The sequence below is a fragment of the Ascaphus truei genome, chromosome 1 (assembly GCF_040206685.1).
Source record: "Ascaphus truei isolate aAscTru1 chromosome 1, aAscTru1.hap1, whole genome shotgun sequence".
NCBI classification, from domain to species: domain Eukaryota; kingdom Metazoa; phylum Chordata; class Amphibia; order Anura; family Ascaphidae; genus Ascaphus; species Ascaphus truei.
This window is the reverse complement of record NC_134483.1, coordinates 69,813,344-69,835,843: the sequence shown is the minus strand read 5'-3', so window position 1 is coordinate 69,835,843 and position 22,500 is coordinate 69,813,344. Positions and strand designations below refer to the sequence as shown.

Below are 22,500 nucleotides of genomic sequence, written 5' to 3'. Positions count from 1 at the left end.
TACATTAAATAATAAGTGCCACATAACCGTGTTGGGGATAATGGCGTCTGCAGCTGTAAACGCAGGGGTGGCTCAGCACCCCACACACACTAAGAGAATGGAAACAAAAGAAAACAGCGCACAACGCCAAAATAGTGAAGCAAATTCAACAATATATTATAGAATTAAAAACTACTTCTTCAGTTAATTCTACGAAACTAGTTGGATGTAACATTCTATTGCCTTATATCTGCTTACATTGGCCTTTGTCTATGTATTGGCCTGTCCTGTTTTTATTTCATCCTGTGTGCTGTTTTGGACACTTGTGAGAGACTTTGTAAGACTGTTCAAACTTCCCTATTGAATCCACCACTGCTGTGTAGACAGTGACGTCATTACACAGCGTCCCGCGACCGAGCGGCACCGTGGCACGCTGAGGGCACCCCAGCAAGCTGCGTTTTAACCTCTGTGCAGAGGATACACCTGCCGAGGTACAGGAGCAGCTTCATATCGGCCAGGAAGCAGGAGCGATTTCACCGAGCCCCAGTACCAGCTGCTGAACCTGGCTGCATGAAGGGGAATCCCCTTGGGAGTGAAAAGACTGACGTCCTGCCCCAGAATCAACTGAGCTGCAGCAGCAGAGGGAAGCAAGCACCTGAATCTACAGCTAACAGCTGCCGAGTGGTAAACAGTGTGATACACACTACATGCCGTTCACCAACTTTTTTCATGTACGCAGATATATTACCCCCTTTTTAATTCTATAATATATTGTTGAATTTGCTTCACTATTTGGCGTTGTGTGCTGTTTTCTTTTGTTTGGATATAAAAGTACTGGTACTGTGGCAGGTTTGGATATAAAAGTACTGGTACTGTGGCAGGTTGGCTTATAAAAGTACTGTTTGCTTGCCTAGTCGCATTTTCGTCTGCATGAACGACTGAGTGATGTGTTAAGTTTGAGCCAGCGGGGGCGCGATCGTGCATGAGCCTGATCGCATTTTCGTCGCCATCAAGGACTTTTAGTATTGGGAGACGTTTGAAACCAGTGGGGGCGCATTTTTGTCTCCATGAAGGAGTTTTAGTCCTATGAGAATTTAGGTTGGTGCCAGCAAAGAAGTTTCACTTCAAAAAGGTAAATAATCTCAGGATCCACGGGTTTCCCAAAACTAAAATGAGCACGGTTCAGATCTGAAGTAATTTAACTTGGTTGAAAGTGTTTGGGATTCCTCAACAAAATTCTGACTAATGCATAAATACAGATATAAGATAAGTATGTCATATAAATGTGGTTTTTCCATACACAATACAAAAGTATCAAACAGCGACATCAATTTGCTTTATCTGCAAAGCATAATCCATATACTGTATCTCCGAGCCATCTGTTGGTTATATATAGAAGTAGAGACATTTCCCAGCAATATCTGGTGGCTTCACATGAAAAGCATAATGAAAGCCACAGCGCCATCTATTGGCATTATAGGGTGTATACATAAAATAGAATAAAAAGTATGTCACTGCGCCATCTATTGGTTACACAAGATTCACAAACATCCTATAGCGCCATCTATTGGTATGTGTGAGAATGTGAGAATGTGAGAATGCGAGAATGTGAGTATGCGAGAGTGTGAGTATGCGAGAGTGTGAGTATGCGAGAGTGTGAGTATGCGAGAGTGTGAGTATGCGAGAGTGTGAGTATGCGAGAGTGTGAGTATGCGAGAGTGTGAGTATGCGAGAGTGTGAGTATGCGAGAGTGTGAGTATGCGAGTGAGCTCGAGCGTGCGCGAATGAGCAAGCGTATATGCTCCAGTCCTCATGGGCCACCAACAGGTCAGGTTTTAAGGATATCCCTGCTTCAGGACAGGTGGCTCAGTCGTTAAGCTACCTGTGCTGAAGCAGGGATATCCTTAAAACCTAGCATGTTGGTGGCCCTTCAGGACTGGAGTTGGCCACTCCAGCACTAAGACTTCTTGGAACTTGCTTAGAACACAAAAAGAAGGGGAGACTTTCGATGTTGCAGAAAACATTAACAACATATATAATTTTTTTAAATCAAAGATATATATATATATATTTTACCTTGAGCAGCTGTTTCCCAATAGTTGGGCTCATTTTCTCATCCACCATGAGAATTACAATTCCTCTCTCGTCCATGCCACGTCTCCCAGCACGACCAGACATCTGAATATATTCACCCGATGAGATCTACAAAAGTCAAGAAAGAATGAAGACTGGCTCCCAATGTCCTCACTGGATTGACTTCTCGGGGTTAGTAATTAAACTGCGATTGTGCCGGTCAGGGCACTATTGCATTAAACGTGACTAATGGCAGCTTCCTTACAATAGTGCCCAGATCAGCACAGTCGCAGTTTAATCAACTCTTCAAGCTTAACCAATGCCCTTAATAAGCTCTTTAGCGTAACGACTTTCCTTGCAGAGGTGGCAGTACTGCACTTTGGACCAATGCTTTGCATGTCCCACTGGAATAGTATATGTAACATAACATAGACCAAGCATAATTATTTTTGCTTTAAAGTAATAAATCTCCTCCTTTAAAAGACAACATTCAGTTTTATTAATGCATCAACAAATCTTGAGCAGTGATTTATACTTCCCCATTACATATTCGCAGCACTCACTCACCCAACGGTGATCTTTGCCATCATATTTACGGGCACTTGTGAACAAGACAGTCCTGGCCGGCATGTTTATACCCATTGCAAATGTCTCTGTAGCAAACAAAGCCTGTGGATAAAAAGGATTTCTTAATAATGTTCAAATACATAAAACTAAACACTCTACATCTCAGATGCAGAATTTCAGGGGTGTTGTGCCTGGATTTCAAGAAAGCCAACATGGTTTCATCCAGTGATCTTAGGACCACATTTTACATAGATTTATAAAATATGTGTGCTCTAAAAACACAATATAACATTTTTTATTACATTGTTGAATGAAATCGGTTTCTTTCATAATAAATGATGATTTAATGCAGGGTTTAACCAAGCTCCGATACAGGGTATAGCACTCGGACGCAGAGTTAGAACTTGATGAATCTGCCTTGCAAATGTTACGCAAAAGAAATGTGGTACTCTGGACATGTAAAAGGAACAGTTGTGGCACTTTATACCTCTAGCACAATCTCACTTTAACCACTACTAATATCATGGTTGCACAATGTGTTGCGGGCGTGTATTGACTCACTCAGAGCAGCAATATTTCACAATATAATCATAGAATGTTATTTATCAAAAAATAATATGGCAGCTTAATTGTAAGATTTTTGACCCATTTGTTGGCACAATAGATTATGGAGCCTAATTATTCAAAGTAATGGCCTCTTTACCACATTGCAGGCCTAAAAGCGTGCACGTGCGCGCACACACAATATTATACACACAAAATTATACACCAATGCCGAATTTGTCTTTATTAGACTTCTGCCTATCAAATATTTTAAACGCATATCATGGTTTTATTAAAGGACCGGAAACGTTATATTAACTTCTCTGACAAGCTGCGGGATGGAACCAGCTACATCTAAGTAAAGATATAGAATGATCTATTGGGTAGATGTCGATCTAAAGTTAGATATTCTCCTGCTGACTGCTTGGAGCGGATTAGCAAAATTGTTAGAATATTTCTGTGTAAAAGCAATACCTTGATCAAGCCTTCTGAGAAAAGGATCTCTATGGTCTCCTTCAATATTGGAAGTAACCCGCCATGATGTATTCCAATGCCTCTTTTAAGAAGGGGCAACACATGTTCAACCTGCGAATGCACAAAGAGGTGTTAAATAAATCACCAGAGAGAGAGGACTTCAGCATGAAAATAACACAAACCTGGAGTCTCACAGATTACATATTTCAAATCCTAGTTTTGTGGTCCAAGAAATTGATACAGCTACAATAGGGATCTTCAAAAGAGCACCATGTTACGCACACAAGATACATTTCATAAATTCAACCATAGCATGTTTATTATAGGATAAGCATCTTATCTGGCAAGATGCGCAGTAATTTCATTTTGTTGGGGGTGTAACAATTTCAGTATTGTTCTGTAGGATTTCTAAGGGGTTTTACAGTATTTACTGGTCCACAGATTTAAAATCAGTAGGTCTCCAAAACATCCTACTTATTATTTATTTCTAAATAAAATATTTTACCAGGAAGTAATACATTGAGAGTTACCTCTCGTATTCAAGTATGTCCTGGGCACAGAGTTAGGACAAATAATACATGGTTACAAATACAGTTACATAAATGAACAGGGTATACATTATATACAAGACATTGCATGCACAGTTAAGAAAATATATATTATGGGCGTATGTAACAGTTACAGACCAGATTAAAATGTGAGACAGCCTTAGATTTGAAAGAACTTAAACTGGTGGTGGATGTGAGAGTCTCCGGTAGGTTGTTCCAGTTTTGAGGTGCACGGTAAGAGGAGGAACGGCCGGATACTTTGTTGAGCCTTGGGACCATGAACAGTCTTTTGGAGTCAGATCTCAGGTGATAAGTGCTGCATGTGGTAGGGGTGAGGAGCTTGTTCAAATAGCTGGGTAGCTTGCCCATAAAGAATATGAAGGCAAGACAGGAAAGGTGAACTTTACGCCTAGATTCGAGTGATGACCAATCTAGTTCTTTGAGCATTTCGTAGTGATGTGTGTTGTAGTTGCATTGGAGAACAAAACTACAAAATGAATTGTAGAGGGTGTCAAGTTTGTTAAGGTGGTTTTGAGGTGCCGAGCCATATACTATGTCTCCATAGTCAATAATTGGCATTAGCATCTGCTGTGCGATACGCTTTCTGACCAGGAGACTTAGGGAGGATTTGTTCCTGTAAAGTACCCCTAGTTTGGCATAGGTCTTGGTTATCAGGGTATCAATGTGCATCCCGAATGTTAAGTGGGAGTCAAACCATAAGCCCAGGTATTTAAAACTAGTGACAGGGGTTAGGGTGGTGATAGCGTTGGTTCTAATCTGGAGCTCAGTCGCTGGAAGCGTTAAAAATTTAGTCTTGGTCCCAAATACCATTGTTACAGTCTTGTCACTGTTTAAAAACAGTTTTGGGAAATCCAGTTTTCGAGTCTCAAAAAGTCAGACTGAAGAAGGTGTTGAAAGTCAGAGGGGCTAGGGCTGTGTGCATATAGGATTGGGTCATCTGCATACATGTGTATTGAGGCTTCCTTACAAGCTGTGGGAAGATCATTAATGAACACTGAGAAGCGTAGGGGCCCTAGAACAGAGCCTTGCGGGACACCACAGGTGATATCCAGGGGGTTGGAGTTAGAGCCTGAGATGGCCACATGTTGGGATCTTCCTGATAGGTAGGACTGAAACCAGTTTAAAGCATGTTTCCCTGTTCCAGAGCTCTGGAGTTTGTTAAGCAGGATAGCATGATCAACAGTATCAAAAGCCTTTGCAAAATCTAGGAATACTGCACCAGTGAGTTGTCCCCGTTCCATTCCACACTGGATTTCATTGCAAACTTTTAGCAGGGTAGTTACGGTGGAGTGTTTGGGACGAAAGCCAGATTGGAATTGGCTAGGGACATTTGTCTTGGTATAGTAATATAGTATGCGAGTTCACCTACACACAAGAAAAAAAGCTGTGTGTGCTGTGCACGCGCATAGTAAGTGAAACTTCTTTGACTTTTGTCACAGAAATTGTATTTGTGTTGGTGATGTTTTAATTAAAAATCAAAATACAAGTTCATTGACAAAACGCAAATAAATTTGACAGAATGCGCGTGCTCGGCACACATCCCCTGTATTAGCTATTTGCACTGATTGTGCGCGTGTGACCGAGAGTGCGCGCGTGTGACCGAGAGTGCGCGCGTGTGACCGAGAGTGCGCGCGTGTGACCGAGAGTGCGCGCGTGTGACCGAGAGTGCGCGCGTGTGACCGAGAGTGCGCGCGTGTGACCGAGAGTGCGCGCGTGTGACCGAGAGTGCGCGCGTGTGACCGAGTGCGCGCGTGTGACCGAGTGCGCGCGTGTGACCGAGTGCGCGCGTGTGACCGAGTGCGCGCGCGCGTGACCGAGTGTGCGCGCGCGTGACCGAGTGTGCGCGTGCGACTGAGTGTGACCTTACATATCCCCTTGCACATCACCCCTCCTGCACATCCCCCCTCCACATCACCCCTCCTGCACATCACCCCCCTTCACCTTACATATCCCCCTACACATCACACATCCCCCCCCTGCACATCACACATCCCCCCCTGCACATCACACATCCCCCCCTGCACATCACATATCCCCCCCTGCACCTTACATCACCCCCCCTGCACCACCTCACCACACATCACTTCCTCTCACCCCTGCACATCAGATCACGGCGGCAGAGCAGAACGCCGGCCTCCTCCTGCTCTGCTCGGTGAGGCTAATCAGGCCCCGCTCCCTCAGTCAGCGGGAGGGCGTGGCTTGAGCGAAGGGACCCGGGACACGCTACTCTTCCCCTTCCTCCCCCCCTCCCCTCGGGCTGCGGGAGGGAGCTGCTGCGGTCTGCCGTAAGGTAAGCAGCTCCCTCCCCCTTCACCCACAAATGCCCTCACACTCAGGAAGCGCCGGGCTCTCTCTTCCAATCTCCGGCCTCCAGCGCTGCCCGCCCGATCCGCACACACCGCTCTGCTTCCTCCCGGTTACCCTCCATGATCCCTGGGCTCCGCTCCTCTCCTCCTCCGACCCCGGCGGCGCTCAGTCAGCGGGACGCACGAAAGCGCAGGTAGGGAGGAGAGAGGCTGACTGATTTAAAATCCCCGCGCCTTCTTGCTACACCGGAAGCACTGCGGCAGCCATCTTGCTACACCCATGGCAGCGGACGTGTGCGGGTAACGGCGGCCGTTAGGAGCGGCGCCGGCGGCTATCGCCGCCGCTTGTCACAGCGGGTGTGTGGGCGGCACGTCACAGCAGGTGTGTGTCGGGGAGCGGCGGCTGTGGAGGGGGGCCGTGACGTTGCGTCACTTCCGTTTCATATTTTGCCCCCAACTCTCCCGTTTTACCCCATCAGAATAGGTGCCACTAAAGAAGTTTCACTTCAAAAGAAAAAGAAGACGGGTGTGTGCCCCGAGCACGTGCGTTCTAAGTAAAACTTCTCTGTGTTTTGGGATTGGTACTGTGGCAGGTTAGTGTATATATAAGTTTACACCCAACTGCAGGAGGATCCAACTAAAAAATACATGCGAGAACTCAACAGGATCATTAAAACACTCCCGATCCGCACAAGAGAACAAATTCTGGACCTGATACCAGCTAACCCAAAACCTGGCACATTCTACATGCTCCCCAAAATTCACAAAGAGGGCAACCCTGGGCGCCCTATTATCTCTGGATCTGGCACACTTACCGAGAATATTTCTGGCTGGGTGGAGGGCATTCTAAAACCACTTGTCAGGAACACACCCAGCTATATCCAGGATACCACCGACATGCTAAACAAACTGAATGCAATTGGCCACCTCCCAACAGGAACACTACTAGCAACCATGGATGTAGAGTCACTTTATACCAACATCCCCCACGAGGATGGGATTTCAGCCTGCAGATACATTCTGGGACCGCAGGAGCCACTCACAGAGACAGTGACTAAATGCATCGAATTTATTCTGACCCATAACTACTTCACATTTGGAAATGACACATACCTTCAGACAACCGGGACCGCTATGGGTACTCGGATGGCGCCACAGTATGCCAATCTGTTCTGCGCAAAACTGGAAAGTGACTTTCTGTCCACCTGTCACTTGAAACCCCTTACATACCTTCGCTACATCGATGACATCCTCCTGATTTGGACCTCTGGCTAACAGGACCTCCTACAGTTCTATGACAACTTCAATACTTTCCACCCGACCATCAACCTCAAACTCACCCATTCCCCGGATGAAGTACATTTCCTAGACACCACCATTACTATAAAGAACAACCAACTACAGACCTCTGTATACCGCAAACCTACAGACAGAGCCAGCTATTTGAGGGACAACAGCTTCCACCCGACACACACCAAACATGCAACCATCTACAGTCAAGCCATACGATACAACCGGATATGCTCCGACACAGCAGACAGAGACCAGCGGATTAAAGCCTTGAGATCAGACTTTATAAACCGTGGATATAACCACAGAATTGTAGACCAGTAAATTCACAAAGCCACCAGAATACCAAGAAGTGATCTCCTTGAATACAAACAGAAGGAGACAAGCGACAGGGTACCTTTGGTGGTCACATATAACCCACACCTAGGAGCCCTACGCAAGATTGCCAGGAAACTACAACCCATCCTCCAGGAAGATACAAGACTGCAACAGGTCTTCCCTGAAGCACCCTTATTATCATACAGACAACCCCATAATCTCAAGAATATTATGGTGAGGAGTAAAGTATTCAGCAGTACAACTGAATGCGGGACAAAACCATGCCAGGACCCAAGATGCAAAACCTGCGCAATGCTCTACACAGCGGACACAATACAAATACCACACAGGAATCGGGAATACAAAATCAGAGGAAGGTTCACCTGTTCTTCCAGCAATGTCGTGTACCTCATCATGTGCATGAAATGCCCAGGGGGCTGCTACTACATAGGTGAGACAGGGCAGGGGCTAAACAAGAGAATGAACCTGCATCGCCACAGCATCACACGCGGTACAAGAGACAGTCCTGTTGGCGAACATTTCTCTGACTCTGGCCATAAGATGAACGATCTGAGGGTTGCCATACTCAAAGGTAATCTTAAAACCCCGAAAGAGAGACGGTTGCATGAATACAAATTTATGCAACTGTTCAGGACACTTAGCAGTGGCCTAAACAGAGATCGAAATTTTATGGTCATTACTGACACTAGTGAACTCTCGTCCCATGAGAGCTAAAGGCCATGTCTGTACATACTGTGCTATATGTATGCACACACAGCTGTCTCTCACACATACTAATACGCCTTGTTTTTCCATCCCTATACACCAATAGGGACCACTAAGTATCCACACACACTTTTAGTTGTGCTACAAACTCTCACATTTCCACACCCACCCACACCATTTATATCCACTCCCACTCCACACACACCTTGTGTAAAGCACTGTATATACTGTGGGCTCTCCATTCATTTTTATTCACACTGATACACATACACACTCTTTCTTCACTTGCTTTCAGTAACCTTTTGACACCTCTAGCCATAAAACACATCCACACCGGGGGAAGGAACAGCACAGATAACATTCCAAGAGACACTATTTTTAAGTATACCTTTTGCTTCATTCATTGTAACATCGCCGGAAGAAGAGATCAGTGTATCTCGAAAGCTCGCACAAATAAAAGCATTTCGGTAGCCACAGAACGGTATCATCTATTTATTTTTTGATTATTGAAGCTCGGCTAACACGGTACTGATATCTCTCTCTCTCTCTCTCCATATATGTGTGTATATATTATATACACACACACACACACACACACACACACACACACACACACACACACACACACACACACACACACACACACACACACACACACACACACACACACACACACACACACACACACACACACACACACACACACACACCTTATGCAAGTAAATAAGTTTTGGTGCTTATCCCATAAAGCAATAACAGACCATACGATACCGGTTGCAACACGACATCAAGGGACAGCACACAGGTAAGTAAATCATGAATTTTCTATATTTGATAGAAGACACAAAAACCAACGTTTCGGTCCCTCAGCACCACCTTGAGAAAGGTCCCACTGGGGGACCGAAACGTCGGTTTTTGTGTCTTCTATCAAATATAGAAAATTCATGATTTACTTACCTGCGTGCTGTCCATTGATGTCGTGTTGCAACCGGTATCGTATGGTCTATAGATATATATATTAAAAAAAAAATATTGGTAAAGTGTCAGTCTTGGATATAAAAGTGCTGGTCTGTGTCAGGTTTGCTTCTAAAAGTACTGTGTGCTTTCCTGATCGCATTTTTGTCTGCATGAACAACAGTGCTGCGTGAAGTTTGAGCCAGCGGGGGCGCGACTGTGCACGCACCTGATCGCTTTTTCATCTCCGTGAAGAAGTTTTAGTCCTATGAGAATTTAGGTCGGTGCCAGCAAAGAAGTTTCACTTCAAAAAGGTAAATAATCTCAGGATGCACGGGTTTCCCAAAACTAAAATGAGCACGGATCTGATCAGAATACTTTTCATTCTATTTGATGTACACCCCTCATGCTTTGCCTATAAAGCCAATAGATGGCACTGAGACATTCACTATGCTTTTCATGTGGCACTGTGAAATGTCTATACTTCTATACATAGCCAACATATGGCATTGAGATATATTAATTATGTTTTCCAGATAAAGCAAATTGATGTCGCTGTTTTGATGCTTTTATCTGGAAAGCATAATTAATATATCTCAGAGCCATGTGTTATTATGAATGTCACAGCGCCATCTATAGGTTACATGTAATAAGGTTGAGATGTTCCACAGCGCCATCTATTGGTTTTACATGTAAAGAACAAGGAATGTCTAACAGTGCCATCTATTGGCTTTATAGACAAAGCATGAGGGGGTATACAATATAGAATGAAAAATATTTCACAGCGCCATCTATTGGTTTGATGTATACACAAGATTCACAAACATCTTATAGTGCCATCTATTGGTGTGTGTGTCTGTTTGTATATATGTGTATGAATGCATGCATACATAACACACATACACACATACATCGTGTTAGCCGAGCTTTAATAATCAAAAATTAATAGACTATACCGTTCTGTGTCTAACGATATGCTTTTATTTGTGCGAGTTTTCGAGATACACGGATATCTTCTTCCGGCGATGGTACATTGAATAAAGCAAGCATGCATCATTAATATATCTCAGAGCCTTATGTTAGCTATGTATAGAAGTATAGACATTTCACAGCGTTACATGAAAAGCATAATGAATGTCTGTGCCATCTATTGGTTTTATAGGCAAAGCATGAGGGGTGTACATAAAATAGAATTAAAGTATTTCACAATTATATATTGGTATTTATACACAAACCAATAGATGGCACTATAAGATGTTTGTGAAACTTTTGTATACATCAAACCAATAGATGGCGCTGTGAAATATTTTTCATTCTATATTGTATACACCCCTCATGCTTTGTCTATAAATCCAATAGATGGCACTGTTACAACATTCCTTGTTCTTTACATGTAAAACCAATAGATGGCGCTGTGGAACATCTCAACCTTATTACATGTAACCTATAGATGGCGATGTGACTTTCATAATAACAGATGGCTCTGAGATACATTAATTATGCTTTCCAGATAAAAGAATCTCAGAGCCACCTGTTATTATGAATGTCAGTGCCATCTATTGGTTTTATAGGCAAAGCATGAGGGGTGTACATAAAATAGAATTAAAGTATTTCACAATTATATATTGGTATTTATACACAAACCAATAGATGGCACTATAAGATGTTTGTGAAACTTTTGTATACATCAAACCAATAGATGGCGCTGTGAATATTTTTCATTCTATATTGTATACACCCCTCATGCTTTGTCAATAAATCCAATAGATGGCACTGTTACGACATTCCTTGTTCTTTACATGTAAAACCAATAGATGGCGCTGTGAAACATCTCAACTATTACATGTAACCTATAGATGGCGCTGTGACATTCATAATGCTTTTTATATGAAGCCAACAGATGGCGCTGTGAAATGTCTATACGTCTATACATAGCCAACAGATGGCTCTGAGATATATTCATTATGCTTTCCATATAAAGGCATCAAACAGCGACATAAATTTGCTTTATCTGGAAAGCATAATTAATATATCTCAGAGCCATATGTTGGTTATATATAGAAGTATAGACATTTTACAGCGCCACATGAAAAGCATAATGAATGCCTATAAAGCCAATAGATGGCACTGAGACAAAGCATGAGGGGTGTACATAAAATAGAATGAAAAGTAGTTCACAGCGCCATCTATTGGTATGTGTGTGCGTGTGCATGTATGTGCGTGCGTGCCTGTGCAAAATGTCTATACATAACCAACATATGGCTCTGAGATATATTAATTATGCTTTCCAGATAAAAGCACCAAAACAGCCATATCAATTTGCTTTATCTGGAAAGCATAATTAATATATCTCAGAGCCATATGTTGGACACGGACACACGATGGCGATGTTCTATTTTGTGAACACCTCCCATGTATAAAAAACAAAAGAACAGGGCGCATAACGCACATAATGATGTAAAGTTTAAAAGGTGACTTTATGATTAAAAGTAAATAGTTCTGCGTACATCAAAGTGAAATAAACAAGCAGTTGGTTAATAGGTTTACCACACCAGGAGACAACCGGAGGCGACACTCTTCATTTGATCTCAGCAGGTGGTGGGTCAGCAAGCGTCTCGTCTGCTATTCACTCCACACTTGTGAAATCCAGAGTTCTCCATCTCAGGGTGGCAGATGGGTCAATCCCAAGATGAAAGTCCCGGAGCACAAGGCTCAAAGTGGCATGTACCAGCCTCAGTCAGTGTCCACACGGCTTGAACGCCACTCGCTTGCCTCTCTGTTGTCACCCCCCATGTATACATGTCTTTATTTATAGAGCGCCATTAATGTACATGGCGCTTCACAGTAGTAATAATACAAGTGACAATCATATAAATAATACAAACAGGTCATGGGAATAAGTGCTTCAGATATAAAAGTAACAGTTAGGAAGAGGAGTCCCTGCTCCGAAGAGCTTACAATCTAATTGGTAGGTAGGAAGAACGTAGAGACAGTAGGAAGGCATTCTGCTAAGTGCGTCTGAAGGGGGTCAAGCTTTATGTATCATGTGTATAGCATTAGCCACGGTGCTACTCATAAGCTTCTTTAAGCAAGTGTTTCTTAAGGTGGGTCTTAAAGGTGGATAGAGAGGGTGCTAGTCGGGTGTTGAAGGGAAGGGCATTCCAGAGGTGTGGGGCAGTCAGTGAGAAAGGTTTAAGGCGGGAGAGGGCTTTAGATACAAAGGGGGTAGAAAGACGACATCCTTGAGCAGAACGCAAGAGTCAGGATCGTGCATAGCGAGAAATTAGGGCTGAGATGTAGGGAGCAGTGTAAATCTTTAAAAGTGAGGAGAATTGAGTGTGAGATGCAGGATTTGATAAGAAGCCAGGAGAGTGATTTAATCAGGAGAGACGCCGAGACAGATTTAGGAAAGAGTAGAGAGATTCTAAAAGCAGCGTTTAGGATAGATTGTAAGGGAGACAGGCGAGAGGCAGGAAGGCCGGACAGCAGGAGGTTACAGTAATCGAGATGGGAGAGAATGAGGGTCTGAGTCAGAGTTTTAGCAGTTGACACATTCATTATGATATAGATATAAATATATATAAAAAATAAATATAATCATGACGCATTACGTCTCCATAAAGGAGTTTTAGTCTGATGAGAATTTAGGTAGGTGCCAGCAAAGAACTTTCACTTCAAAAACATTTCAAGTGCAGATTGCGCAGGTCACAAGTCCAGAAGTACAGCAATACTTCCACTGTAAGCTTAAGTGGGGAGACTAGAGGACATTACTGAGAATGGCAGGATCTCTCTGTCCCAGCTTTTGCTTATATTTTGACTTATTCAAAAGCATCCTGTTTTTCAACCTATGCTTCATCTGATGAAAAGGGTCTCAAATGCATTACAGAACAACGCATGACAAACACCAACTCCAGCGAGGATTTGGAAAAGATCTGAGTCCTTCTCTGTATTAGTTTGTCTTGCACAAGGGCTGAAAACAGAAAGCATTCAAGACCCCAACTGCGGGAAACTTACCTGTGGGAGCTTCTTATCTTCATCTGAGAGACAGTCAATTGCATTGTTGAATACCTCTTCAACCATCTTTTTCTCTTCATCTGTATGTGAAAGGACACAAAGTAAAGTAACGTAAACTGTGTCCGCCACACAAAAAGTCACTAGAGATATCTATGAAACCTATTTGTCGTATTAAACCATTTATGAGAACTACACCCTTCGATGCAAAGAAACCAGAAGGGACACTTGACAATCTGTCCAAACTCTCTACATAAGAAAAATAAACGCACACACACATGTAATCGTATATATTTTGTGTAGGTTATTATCGAATACCAGAGGCATTCTGGTACATTTTGGGCTTCATTTTTTTTGATCGTTATACCCATCCTCAATGTTACCTTTGTGCATTCTGGGAAATTAAGCTCAATCACGGTCAGTAAATGTTACACTTGTTATTTTTGTGCCTTCCTTCACGTAATCATTAAAATCGGTATCTCAGAGTATTGCAAACAAAAGTATGACTGCTACAAATGTGTTGCTATATACCTCAAATACTATTACTAAGTTTCATCCAACTTTCCCTCGCTCAATGAGTCTGTACGTGTTTCCTTGGGTAGATGTCCCATTGCAAACAGGTCAAGTCAGTGAAGCTGTACCTGTGTTAAAATCTAGTTTGGACATCTGGAGTGCGTAGGCTTCACAGTCCTTCTTACTGAAGCTAAAGATAATAACAGGCTGGAAGTTTCTCTCCATGATCATCTTCACAATCTTGAAGACATTGGAGGGACCTAAAAAAGGGAATATAAATTTTCAAAACAGTGTCAGTGTGGAAGCTCACATTGTAGCACCAAAGAACTGAACGCGATTCTGCCAGCAAAAGGCAAAAGGTCTCTCTAAAAGCATTTAGTTATATTTTCAGTATTCTTTACAATTCTATTGTGGTCCAACCCCAAGACTGCCATTTGTATTGTTTTTTCAATTCTGTTGACAAACAATTGTAAAATGCAACAAAATATTATAGACTTAAAAATGATATTTTAGTGGCCTTGGATGTTTTGAAAGTATTCTTTCCTCATTTATACATAATTCCCCAAACCAGGTATATTCCATGACATTCTTCATCATCATATTCAGAGCTTGGCTTTCATGCCTAAATCTCAAAAAAAAAAAAAAAAAAAAAATAAGAGAAGAAGGTTTCTAATGTACTGCACACAATTGGACGGTTCCATTGGCTTAACCCTCTCCGTGCAGGCGAGACCTAAAAGGACGTCCGTATTCTCCCTGTCACTCCCACACTTACCCTTTGTCCCTCCTTTGCGCCCCTTTGGGTCTCCTTTAGCTAGCTCTCCTGCGTCTCTCAGGACCTGCATCGCTGTATTAAAGTTATCGTCTCTGAAATCCCCCTGATCAACAAAAATTAGGGAACGTTAGAGAAAAATTCTATCAACGGTTAAAACCACAGTGAATACATATTTCTGTAAACAGTACAAGAACATTAATGGAGGCAGGAACAATTTACAGATGAGTTATAGGGCACTAATGAACTTTAAACGGGGCAATGTTGGTGGTCTGCCTGCAAAAGGTCTCTCTAAAAGCATTTAGTTATATTTTCACTAGACAAATCTCTTCCCTTGAATTTTACAGATCATGTCGCCGTCATAATAATATCGAAGTGCACGGCTGAGCTTCTCGTTGTACACACACACACACACACACACACACACACACACACACACACACACACACACACACACACACACACACACACACACACACACACACACACACCTTATTCAATTACCACAACATTTGTCAAACTGCAAATAATTTGTGCATATTTGAAAATGCCCCCCGCACCACAAAACAAGTGTGGCAAATACCGCTCTTTCCTCTGTCAATCTACTGCTAAATCTCTCATGCATGCCCTTATCCGATCCCGCCTGGATTATTTACCACCATGCTAACAGGCCTGCCTGCCTCACACTTTTTCCGTTGTAATTTATCTAAAATTCTGCTGCTAGAATAGTTTCACTTTCTCCCAGAACAGTCCCCGCTGATCTCCACCTTAAAAATCTCTCTCTCCTGGCTCCCCATCAAGTTTCGGATCACCCACAAAGTTTCTCCTCCTTACCTTCAAGGCTCTCCACTCATCTGCTCCTCCCTACATATCAGCTGTGATCTCTTGCTATGTCCCTGCTCGTGTCTCCTGCGCTTTGCTCATAACTGTCTCAACTCCACCCTTTTCACCTCTACTGCTCTCGCGCCTTTAACATTTTTCCCTCACGGCACATTACCTGTGGAAGTCCCTCACACCACTCAGTACACACCTGTGGAACAGCCTCATACTCGGTATAAGCCGAGCACCTTTCCCCCACCTTTAAGTCCAACCTTAATACTCACCTCTCAAATGAAGCGCTCCAATAGCCTGGACTCATGGCTACTGTCCCACACCCACAGTCAGTGTCACTCCTACCAACCATTGTGGCCAAGCATTGCCAGACTGCACTTATCCCATCACCTGCTGTCTAAGTCTCCCAACATACCACTTAGATTGTAAGCTCTCCGGGGCAGGGATTTCCTTTCCTATTGTCTGACTTTGTTCACTTATTATAATTCACTGTACTGAATTGTCGTAAACTGTGGGCGCTATATAAAAAAAAAGAAACATACAAACTTGAGTAACTAATTCAGCCATTTCAGAGGCATATTGAACTTACATTTTCATCAACAACAAGGTGGAGTCCGTCGCCACCTGCAGGAAAGATGTAATGCTGCAGGGGAGTGGGGCGATAGTCTGTGTAGATGACATGACAAGGCTAGTAAAAAAGAAAAGAAAAAAGGTCTCTCAAAATAAAATACATACAAGCGCATTGAAAAATATATTGGGTAAAGTACCCGGGTATCAAAGGGATAATGCAGATGTAAATAAGTGTATTATACATATTAATCTTTAATATGATATATGATATACGAGATATATAATTCCAACATGTCACTCAATGTAAAAACAGAACCACATGAAGCAGTTTGCAAAAAGGTGTGTTGAGCTTGCGGCTTGCCGTACTGACGTCTCACACAGCATGGAGATTTGGCATTCAAAATTTAGGTTGTGTCATCAAAGAAGTTTCACTTGAAATAGAATGAAAAGTATTTCACAGCGCCATCTATTGGTTATATATATATACACAAGATTCACAAACATCTTATAGTGCAGTGGTTCCCAAACTTTTTCGGTTCAAGGCTCCCCAAGGCAATCAGGATTTTTCCGCGGCGCCCAAAGTAAAAACAAAGGTGTATATACATACCTAACAGTTGCAGTGTGCAGTTGGTGTCTCTCACGCAGACTCTCGGTCTCTCCCTCAGACTCTCAGACCTCACTCTCCCTCAGACTCTCAGACCTCACTCTCCCTCAGACTCTCTCACACACAGACACACACACACACACTCCCATGCAGACCCTCTCACTCTCACACACACAGACTCTCGCAGACAGTCTCTCTCTCTCTCGCAGACAGTCTCTCTCTCTCGCAGACAGTCTCTCTCTCGCAGACAGAGTCTCTCTCTCTCTCTTGCAGACAGTCTCTCTCTCTCTCTCTCCCAGACAGAGTCTCTCTCTCTCTCCCAGACAGAGTCTCTCTCTCTCTCTCTCTCTCTCTCTCTCGCAGACAGAGTCTCTCTCTCTCTCTCGCAGACAGAGTCTCTCTCTCTCTCTCGCAGACAGAGTCTCTCTCTCTCTCGCAGACAGAGTCTCTCTCTCTCTCTCTTGCAGACAGAGTCTCTCTCTCTCTCTCTCGCAGACAGAGTCTCTCTCGCAGACAGAGTCTCTCTCGCAGACAGAGTCTCTCTCTCGCAGACAGAGGGGAGTGGAGGAGGGGGGAGGAAAGGCAGGAAATCCGTGCAGGCAGCTACACACACACACACACACACACACACACACACACACACACACACACACACACACACACACACACACACACACACACACACACACACACACACACCTAAATACACACACACACAACTAAATACACACATTGAAGAGCAGTGGAGAGCAGAGGTAGCGACGGATGCGTGAGGGGGGGGGGGGGGGGAGGGGGAGGAGATCCCGTGCAGGCAGCTCCCTGCACACAGTCATGGGCAGGCAAATGTACAACTCTCCCCTCCCTCTCCATTCTCCTATCACCCCCCTACCTTCTCCTATCACCCGGGGCAGAAGGGGGCGGGACACCGCGCAGACAGAGGAGCAGGAGCGCAGACACACACACTCACCGTGTGCTCTGCACAAAGCCCCGCCCCCGGCTTCCTCTCTGCCTGCAGCCAATCCCCTGCGGCACGGCCGGCATGAAGGAGTGATGGTGGGGAGTGATGATCGGAGGGATGGTGGGGAGGATAATTGCGGTGCCCCTCTAGGCAAGCCGCGGCGCACCAGGGCGCCGGGCGCACAGATTGGGAACCACTGTTATAGTGCCATCTATGGGGGGGTGGGGGTGTGTGTGGGTGTGTGTGCACAAACATCTTATAGTGCCATCTATTGCACTATAAGATGTTTGTGAATCACACACCCCACTATAATATGTTCTATATAAAAAGCAGTTTTAGTCCTTTGATATTTTGGTTTGTGGTACATGCCAGCAAAGAAATTTTACTTCAAAAATTATATAAAATGTAAACAGGGCACTCTGTACACATAGATAATGGGATTAATGTGGATGCTGAAGCTATCAACGCAAGTCAATAATACACCGTAGCATAAATAGGCAGGCACTCCAAAAATGGGAAACAATTGCATTTATTTTGACATTTCGCCTCCCAAATAAATTCTGTGGCCAAATAGAAAGTTACTTTCAGAACCTCTGCCTAACACATTTAATCACTGGTTCTGAATAGGACACATCACCAGACACTGCCTTCACGTTTCTCATAGGCACAACTTTTTTTAGTAGATTATGTGGAGCAAATGATTGTCTATTTGCATTTCTGTGGTATAGATATTCTGCATATGGTGAATTAAGGGTGGTTGCAAGTGGCTTGTGGATTAAGAATGGGGCATGATGGTCTGTGTTTAGCATGGAAGGAATCTAGATCATATAAACATGTATTTATTGTACCACACTACTAAGATTGTCTTTCCAATACTTGATCTATTGTTTAAACAAATGCACTGAAATTTGCATTTTAAAAAATTGTAACATTACCTGCTTATGAAGGTGGCAGATCCATTCTGCAAACTGCCGGGCATTTGGGATTGTGGCAGAAAGAAACACATAATGCACGTTATCTGGTAGAAGAATAATTGTTTCTTCCCACACTACGCCTCTTTCTGCCAAAGAACAAAAAAAGATTTGAATCAACACTTTATACTCCTATATACGTATCAAATATCAAGATGCGAAACCAACCATTTTGTCAGAAGCAAATCCTGTGGACTTGCAGTTTACCTAACTAATGGGATGAATCAGAAAGGACTCTAGGGCTTCACATTTTGCTATATGTGTAGTACACCAGAACATAAGGAATAGTTGCCGGTTTCCTCTCCCGTATCTGCTAGAATAACATAGCTTTGCAATGGAACTTAAACCTGCAGTTCAAGCTGCCGTTTAAAAAAAAAAAAATATATATATATATATATATATATATATATATATATATATATATATATATATATCATTTTTTTCCATTCAATATGTGCAGTATGTAAATAAAGGATGAGCGACTACTGTGCGGTGTATGTATCACAATACCCTTAAGGGCATAACTGCCAGTGCTGAAAGGGCCCTCAATCCACTGCAAACTAATCCATCTCTGACAACAGTGGAACAAGTGAAGCAAGAACCATTGAAAAAGGAAACAATACCTGCATCTCTCATGTAATGAATTTCGTCAAATACAACCCAGGCAACTTCTCGCATTACTTCCGAACCTCTGTACAACATGCTACGCAAAATCTGAAACGAACACAAGTATAGAGATGCTCAAACAGCAACACAAGACACGTTTGTTGTCACTTCGAACATATATGGTTTGGCCTAATTTATCTAAAAAATGTGAAAAGGAAGGAAAACGGTGCATGGTTTGCATCGGCTTACAGGGAGAAAGCTCAGGACTGCACAGAATAGGCATTCAGGACGGGTAGGAAAAATGAGAGGAGTGTCTTTTCCAAACACCTCAGTGGTACACAAAGTAATGGACAGAAACACTTTCCAGGCCAAACAAATTGCTAGAATAAGTAGTTTTACTGGAGAGTAGAAAACAAAATGAAAATGTAAAGAAAACACTACATCACTGGAAGGCTCACAGCTCCATGGAGCAATCTACCAGCAGAAGTGGTACCAGCAGCTAGGACAAGGAACGGTAAAACAATTGAGGAGAGGGGAGGGGGAAGTTTACAGTTTTACACTAAATAGTGTTTTACCGGGTCCTACATTTTCCGAAAACTGGCTAACGGTACCCGGCCAAAATGAACCAATGTGCCCGGCCGGATACACGGCCGGCACTTACCTGCAGGGTGAGGAAGACCGCTGCGGAGGACCACGGTGACATCTGGGAGCAGCAGCAGCAGACATCCTGGTGGCGGTGGGGCCGGGGAGGAGCCTGCTGTCCAATAGGAAAGCTCCTGCTCCGTTCACATGGTTCCCCGGCTCCCTCTGGCATCAGCTGAGTGCTGTATTCCTGCTGCTCCTGCCGGCTGAACACGGATTTCTGCTGCTGCCACCAGGACATCTGCTGCTGCTCTCAGATGTCGCCGTGGTCCTACTCACCGGTCTTCCTCACCTTCCGTCACCGGCAGCAGGGAAGTGTTGAAGTATTTTCAGCTTCTCTGAAATTACTCTGCGCCGGTTCCGACCCGGTGCCCCCTGCTGCCAGATGCGGGTTATTTCTGGGTACTCGGTACATCACTACTAAATAGGAAAACAGGAGCAAAACTAGGCAAAGCCTTTTATATACAATTATTTTTTTTTTATATATACACGATACAGTATTTATATTAAACTTTTTCCGCATTTAAATCAATAAAGGTAATGAGTAGGACAGAGCATGAGGAACTAGAGAATGAACAAGAGAGAATGGGGCTGAAAACCAGGAAGACGCGATTGCTGTGTAAGTGCTGTGTACGGAGGGATCAGTTGCCCGGAGACCCCAATAAACCCCGGCGGACCACACTGAATATTACCTATGCTAAGATACCAAAGACTCAACAATGCTATCAATATTAAAAATATAAGTGCTGATAAATGTGGGATTATACATAAAGTCGGTTCTGCAGAAATGCGCCAAAAGCTTGTACATGCTGGGACGCGCCTCACTGCCACATAGATTTATCAAACACACAAAAAGTAGATTACCTCTGTTGTCATAATAAGACAGGAGGCGGTTGGGTTGATCGTAACATCTCCAGTCATTAATCCAACATCCTGAAACTCTTCGTACATCTCACGGTATTTTTGATTACTGAGCGCTTTAATGGGGCTGGTGAAAATGACACGCTGTTTCTCACGCAAAGCCAGGGCAATGGCATATCTGTAACATAACCAAATACAGAGAAGTCAGGGAACAGAGTGATGTTTGGGAAAGGAATGACAATTATGAATGTAGCAGCTTCTACTAGAGCCAACATCAAGTAAGCAGTGGTGTGTTTAGTAAATCAGGTGCAGGTGGTTGACATTTAATATTAAAAAAAAAAAGGTTGTGTGTTATTGAAGTGTTTTCAGGTAATACTTTAAACGTTTAATGTCTCTGTAGTAAGCAGGGTTTATGAAGATCTAGGCCTAATCTCTTCTGTGGTGAAACCGTTGCCAAATAAATTAATACACAGGTTGATCAAGACGTCATCCACTTTGTTGCTTTGTTTGGCTAATGATAACATCATAATTAGTTTGAAGAGAGACGTACAATAATTAACAGATAAGATTACAATTAAACAGACCTGAAGAAAATAGGTCAACAGTTACACTGTAAAAGGCGACTGATTCTTACTAATCAGGGCAATTAAATTAATAGTTTTAAAACAAATTGTGAACCTGCTCCTTTAGCTTCGACCATAACCCCTAAAATGCTTATAACCCATCAATCAGACACTGGTACCATGGAGAAAAAACACTCATCAGTTCTGACTGGGGGAATCTTCACATCGGTACAAGTGCTGAAGCAAGTTTACATTAACCTCTCACTGATTAGAGGCTGTATATAAGAGGGTAACAAGTGTGAGGATATATAGATATACACGCACACTAAAAAAGAGTATAAGCGTTCTCATCTAGAAGATTGTAATATTCTGCGGAGCAAAGTATGTCAGGAAGCGGGGGGGGGGGGGGGGGGGGTTTGAAATCAATGCGGTTCAGCTCCAGACCCCGTGCTTCCAACTTACAATAATAAATAAAATAAAAAAACAATGTGTCGCCAGGAGTGCTTCTTAAACTATCAGATAATATTCTTCTTACAGCCTTAAACGCTGAAGCATGCAAAACATTTTTTTCAATGATTATAAATCAACTTTTCAATGCAATATTTTATCAATGCAATCACCCATAAAAGTGAAATATGTATTTGTTAATTTCCTGTGAAGGGAATATGGTTAATTTTACCGGCTCCTGATCTTCTGCTATTTATTGCCCTATTTATGTACTTGGCGAAGAATGATATCATAAATATTAAAAAACAAAAAAACAAAAACGGAGGATAACCAATTGTTTTGTAGATATACGAGT

General features: G+C 43.0%; 1 protein-coding gene across 1 annotated transcript in view; it reads right to left on the bottom strand.

Annotated features, from left to right (window-relative positions):
• Positions 1–22,500, bottom strand: part of MTREX (Mtr4 exosome RNA helicase) — a 75,977-nt gene that overhangs the window by 44,298 nt on the left and 9,179 nt on the right. Inside the window, exons 6-15 of the mRNA XM_075589158.1 lie at positions 21,139–21,313; positions 19,650–19,740; positions 18,991–19,115; positions 16,513–16,611; positions 15,096–15,198; positions 14,452–14,583; positions 13,814–13,893; positions 3,637–3,747; positions 2,620–2,721; positions 2,056–2,181 (exon numbers count right to left, since the gene is read on the bottom strand). Of these exons, the coding sequence (XP_075445273.1) occupies positions 2,056–2,181; positions 2,620–2,721; positions 3,637–3,747; positions 13,814–13,893; positions 14,452–14,583; positions 15,096–15,198; positions 16,513–16,611; positions 18,991–19,115; positions 19,650–19,740; positions 21,139–21,313 (1,144 nt within the window). The remainder of the gene's footprint in view (positions 1–2,055; positions 2,182–2,619; positions 2,722–3,636; positions 3,748–13,813; positions 13,894–14,451; positions 14,584–15,095; positions 15,199–16,512; positions 16,612–18,990; positions 19,116–19,649; positions 19,741–21,138; positions 21,314–22,500) is intronic.